General features: G+C 33.4%; 3 protein-coding genes and 1 long non-coding RNA gene across 10 annotated transcripts in view; 2 read left to right on the top strand and 2 right to left on the bottom strand.

The window, feature by feature from the left end:
• The window catches only part of LOC111495287 (putative pentatricopeptide repeat-containing protein At1g16830), a 5,871-nt gene extending 5,189 nt beyond the window's left edge, over positions 1-682 (bottom strand). For all 5 annotated transcript variants that reach the window (XM_023145261.1, XM_023145259.1, XM_023145257.1 and 2 more), the window contains exon 1: positions 378-682. The gene's annotated coding sequence lies outside the window, so the exon portion shown is untranslated. The remainder of the gene's footprint in view (positions 1-377) is intronic.
• Positions 683-1,997: 1,315 nt separating this feature from the next.
• LOC111495288 lies at positions 1,998-4,855 on the top strand. 2 transcript variants are annotated; one of them, XM_023145262.1, is made up of 2 exons: positions 1,998-3,679; positions 3,776-3,962. In XM_023145262.1, exon 1 carries the CDS (start codon positions 2,279-2,281, stop codon positions 3,656-3,658), a length of 1,380 nt encoding a protein of 459 aa, XP_023001030.1. In that variant the 5' UTR covers positions 1,998-2,278; the 3' UTR covers positions 3,659-3,679; positions 3,776-3,962. The 2 variants fall into 2 exon arrangements, 1 of the variants encoding a protein (XP_023001030.1); XR_002720290.1 differs by lacking the exon at positions 3,776-3,962 and adding an exon at positions 4,773-4,855 and having other exon boundaries at positions 2,001-3,763.
• Positions 3,630-4,869, bottom strand: LOC111495294. The gene is made up of 2 exons (XR_002720291.1): positions 4,741-4,869; positions 3,630-3,795 (listed from the first exon to the last, which is right to left on the bottom strand). It is a non-coding gene; the product is annotated as an uncharacterized LOC111495294 (long non-coding RNA).
• A 377-nt stretch (positions 4,870-5,246) lies between these two features.
• Positions 5,247-5,439, top strand: part of LOC111495292 (dihydroceramide fatty acyl 2-hydroxylase FAH1-like) — a 3,574-nt gene continuing 3,381 nt past the window's right edge. The window contains exon 1 of one of the 2 annotated variants that reach the window (XM_023145268.1): positions 5,247-5,348. The gene's annotated coding sequence lies outside the window, so the exon portion shown is untranslated. The remainder of the gene's footprint in view (positions 5,349-5,439) is intronic. The other variant, XM_023145269.1, reaches the window with a different exon arrangement.

Genomic DNA, 5,439 nt, shown 5'->3' with positions numbered 1-5,439 from the left:
AAAAAAAAAAAAAAAAAAAAAAAAAAAAAAAAAAAAAAAAAAAAAAAAAGCATAAACAAAAAGAAGAAGAGAAGTGAAATGAGATGCAATTTGAAATCTTGTTCTTTTCAAAAAAAAATCCGAACATTTCGCTAGGATTTTAAACTTCAAAAGAAAAAGTATTTTTCCAATTTCATCCCACAAGAGTTTTCTTTGTATACATTTAAATTTTCGCCTCCCTACGTCAGTTCATGAGCATGTCCATTGATAGTTTTTTCTATATTCATCTGGACTGGTTGAACAATGAATGAATAAGAAATCAAAAAAATAAAATAAAAAAATCACGTTCTTCTCTGTAAATCAACAAAACAAAATAAATAAATAAATAAATAAATAACCTTCGGTATCTGAAAAATGAGCGCCGATGCAGTTGAGTGTCGGCGCAATCTCACCAACGGCGTGGTTTAGGGGCTGAACCACTATTTATATTTCTGAGGATTAGAAAATAACAACAACGATAAGTAACTCTGATCACTCGGAGAGGCAATAGAATGTAAGAAGGAGGGAGCGGCAGCGAGTTCATCGGGACGCTGAGACTGCAGCGAGCAGCGGCAGCGGGGTAGGGGTTGCAGTGGCTGGTAATTGGACAGAAGGGGTTTGGCTGAAGATGAAATAGGGTTTAGAAGGGAGGTTTCGCTAGGAAGATTAAACCAAATTAATAAAGAAAATTTAATCGTCAATTAAGTGATTTAACTTTCAATCTTATTAGCTTAAAAACATAATTAATCTGCTAATTTTATTCAAAATTAAAATAAAGCATTGATACACCAATTTGTTTATGAACCATCCATATCAACCATCCTAAATTAATTTATATTGGGTCGATGAGAAGGTGGTCCCATTGTTCAAGTCACCCTCTCAAAAAATGATAGACATATTGAATCACAACTCTATTAATTTTTGTTAGTTAACCAATTTATAAAGAGAAATTAAATATTTCATAGTTTAATTTTATACAAATTCCACCGGAATAATTTAGATCAAATGATTTATAAAAATTATAAAGTATATTGTATCAATAGTATTACTAAGATAAGACACTCAACTTTATCTATATACTACGGACCATTTAGATTAATATTCAAATATGATATTATTTTACATCAATCACATTCTATTCAATATTATACTAATAATGTTTAAATTTTCGCACAAAAATTAATACTAAACGGTAAATAAAATAATTATTTACGATATTTTAGGATAAGTCGAAATAATATAAACTACAATTTTATGTCTAATTAAATTTTTTTTTCTCGCGCTTTTTATAATATATATATATATATATATATATATATATTATTTTATTATCCATGGACTCGAATATTTTTTTAATTTAAATATTTTAGGATATAGTAGAGTGAGATTCAAATATTCAAATTAAAAAATTCAAATCCTTCGTTTACCTTATATTATAATAATAATAATAATAATACACCATATAATTTTATATATTTTGCCAGCAATAATAGAAACCCTATAAGATATAGTTATTCTACGTATTTATTTCAATACTCATAAGGAAGATCATATTGAATTTTCAATATTTTACATACAATTTTTTAAAAAATAATGAAAGGTCTAAGTTGTAAAAATAATAAAAATTTAAAATAATTGATACCTACTTCTCTATTTTTTAAAAGTATTTTTACTTTAATTAATTATATTTTTGTAGCCTTTTAAAATCTAGGTAGCCTTTTCATTCTTCTAGATTGTTCGAAAATCATAATTTATTGAGTATAAAGTGAATTTTATTTTTATTATAATTTAAAATGAATTATTAATTATTAATTATTAAAGTTTAGGATAAACATGTATATATTAAAAAAAATAAAAAGAGCATTATATTATATATTAAATTTGGGAAATTTTCTTTTTAAATTCAATAAAATAAATAATTTTCCATATTTTGTTGGATCTTAAGTCGGTTATGCTAAATAAATTTTTTAAACATGGAAATTAAAATATTTTTTTAATAAAAGAAATAAATATAATGGACACCGTGGTGCCAAAATATTAGATATGGATACCGATGATTCTCCATTTGAAAGAAAAGTCCAAATTTTCCTTATTGTCAGTAATTCGGTAAAGACAATTCTGAATTCTTTGCAGTCGCTGTTCTTCTTGCCGTTTCTTGCTCTACTGTTTTGGAATTTCTTTATCGATTTCTCGCCGATTCATCGTTCAACTGCAATTCCCCTAGACGGAATTGCAATTTTCAGGTTTTTGTTGTTGAATCATGCCACTTCTTCCATGGAAATCCACGAGGAGTTCTCGGATCTCCCAAATCGTTGCTGATCTTCAGTCGCCGAAGCGTGGCGGTTCGCTTGTTGTCGAGACTGGATTTCCGACCTCTCTTGTTGATCTATTCGTCAAGCATCGTGATCGATTGAGGAAGCCGTCGGCGAGAAGGAAGTCGAAGGATAAGAGATCGAAGAATGAATTTAGCGACTCAATCGTTCAACCGTCTTCTCAATCGCATCCTACGGAAATCGATTGTTCTGACGCTGGAGGCGGTTGCGTCCAGCGCGATAACCTAGAAATGGAGAATTTGAAAGTCTTGGATGAACCGCGAGAATGTCGCGATCGTGGATGTGAATTGGTCCGGAATCGGACTGAGATGTGCGTTGTCGGTGGCGATGCGGTGGGCAGGAACGGCGTCGTTTTGTTTGTGTTGAAAATGTTTGTGGTTGCGGTTGCGGTTGCGGTTTTGGCACTGACTGCCAAGAAGCTTGTGGTTGGAACTACTCTATCTGCTTTTCTACTTTTGCTTCTGGAATTTGTCGGTAAGCGTTCGGTTCGCTTCTTGAAACCGTGCACTCATGGCGAGGCTGCTCTGAGATCCTTGATTCGAAAGGTATTGAATCATCTCTGGATTCGAAAGGATGATCTAGTGATTCAAGAGTCGAGAAATTACGGAGGAGATCCCGTTCCGAAAGTTTCGCTCGATGCTTTTCCGAACGAATCGATTGACTCACCGGAGTTCAGTTCCTCAATTGAAGAAATCCGACTCGTGGAACCGGAGGTCGATGCCTGTGAAACGCATAAGGGAATTGAAGATGAAAAGAGCCGTCTCGGTTTTCTTGGAGATGAGAAGGAAAACAAAGATCGATTGGAAGTTCAAGTGTGCGAAAATGAACGTGGAACGCGAGGAAAACGCAACCGGAGTATGTTTAGGAAACTCGTACGAAAGAAATCAGGTAAGCAAGCGATCGAGAAGAAGAACAACACAGAGGAGAAGGAGTTCAGAAATGACAGATTGGACAAGGCGTCGATTGAAGAACAGGTAAATAAAGAAGACGATGAAAACCTAGAAGAAGAACAAGAACGCGATCTAGAAATCCGAACCATTTTTTGCGAAGAGGATCAAGATACCAGAAAACCTCCTGATTTCGATGAGCAATGGCAGGCAATGGAAGTTAGAGAGTCGTGTGAAATTCAGGGAATCAAAAAGAACGGAAGATTAAGTTACCTAATTCTGGTTCTGGTTGTTCTTGCTGGGCTGTTCGGAGGCCGGTTTCTGGCGGTGGTGCTGACGACCGCATGCTGTTTCATGATCAAATTGAAGGAATTTATATGGAGAAGGTCTATGAATCCGCGCTTGAAGACCAATTGCTAGAAAAATGTGGTAAGAAAGAACATCCTCATCTTTCATCTCTTCTGATACACAAATGGAGAACGTCTCTGAATCCGCCATTGAAGACCCAATTGCTAGAAAAATGTGGTAAGAAAGAACATCCTCATCTTTCATCTCTTCTGAAACACAAATGTGGTGTTTGTTAGCCCAAAATAGTTTAGTTCAAAATGGAAATGATTCCCCCATGGAATTTGAAAATTCAACTGGGTTTTTTGTACCAAAATCTCCAAAATTACAAACAGTTTTTAGTACTCACTTCTCGATCAAATGCTCTATCTTTGGATGATATCCTTTTCACGCATCGTCTTTAACTTTGTGTTGAGATTAGAAGCATAGATTTTATGTTGGTGTCGTAAAAAAATCTCTCTCAACTTTCACAAACTAAAATAATTTTCTTAACCTTCAACAATAGACTTACAATCATTTTTTTTTTATTCTTTTTATTTATGAAAATGGTGAATATTTTGTTTAAAAATATCATTAAATTTTTAATACTATTTACCATTAATAATGTTTTTAATTTTAAGGGTAAAAAATAGTTTAACAGTAAGAGTATTAAAGTAATTTTTGGAAACTAAATAATATTTTTAATTTTTTTTTTGAAGTTTAAAAGTTTAATGAAATACTAAATAAAGTAAGAGTTATGTTAAATTGTTTTAAAAGTTTAAAAAGATATTTTTTTTTTAGATTTTTTAAATGTTATTATTGAATTTTTTAAAAGTTTAACGAATATAATAATATTCAACATATTTTATGAAAAAAAACGAGCTTTTTTAATGGAAACATGAGATAAAAGCTTTTTCATTTTTAGTTTCTTGGAAAGAATATTTTAGCTGATAAAAATTAAAAGGAAAATAAAAAATATTTTTTAAAAAAGAGGACTACGAAATTTCAATATTAAATTTCAAACACGTAAATTTTTTTAAGTAAAAAAAAAAAAAAAAAAAAGAAACCTAAATTCATTATTTTATATATTGATAACCGTCATCTTACGGTGTAGACTTTCAAAAAAAATAACTTTAGAAATCGTAACAATTTAATCACTCCGTTAAAAATATCGTTACCTTGCCGTTTGTGTTCCTGATTTTTACTCCAGCAACCGGAAAGCGTTGACCTGGCAGACACGACGCCATCAGACACGACCTTACCGGAAATTATACAGGCGGAGGCTTCCGGTGCGTCGGGGTTCGCACCGTCATCATACGAATCTCGAGGTACGACGGGGTTCGAAGCCAGGTCACTGAAGACATCGCCGAATTTGATGGCTTTCTGTTGCTGGTCGTCGTCTTTCTGTCGAGCTGGCTTCTCCTAATTTATCCAACGCAGAATCAAAAGGTAGGGAGGTTTCTTTCTGCAACGGCGGCTGGATAGGTCTGTTGAAGAAGTGCCTAATTTGGTTCAAACCATCGATTTGAAAGGTAATTTCGTACCTAAAGATATCTCTCCAATGAGGTCAACAGTTTCCGGTCACCGGAATACGAACGGCGACGTTTACAGAGCTAAATTGGTACTATTTGCAAAGCAGAAGGATATTTGAGGATGGGTGTTAAGTCCTAGAGGTGTGTGCTAATGATAACAGACTGGCATCCTCAGATTCCACGACGCAAATCAGCTGGCCGTTTTCGTCGGATGCTTGTTCCAACGGACGGTCCAGATCTCTTCCCCTATTAAGGTGACTTTTCTGTTCCTTTTTTGGCCGTCCCATCACACACCGCCACTCATTCCAAAAAAAAAAAAAAAAAAAAAAAAAAAAAAAAAAAAAA

This window comes from Cucurbita maxima, unplaced genomic scaffold (assembly GCF_002738345.1).
Source record: "Cucurbita maxima cultivar Rimu unplaced genomic scaffold, Cmax_1.0 Cma_Scf00021, whole genome shotgun sequence".
Taxonomy (NCBI): domain Eukaryota; kingdom Viridiplantae; phylum Streptophyta; class Magnoliopsida; order Cucurbitales; family Cucurbitaceae; genus Cucurbita; species Cucurbita maxima.
The sequence above is the reverse complement of the archived record's forward strand: the minus strand, read 5'-3'. Positions and strand labels throughout refer to the sequence as shown.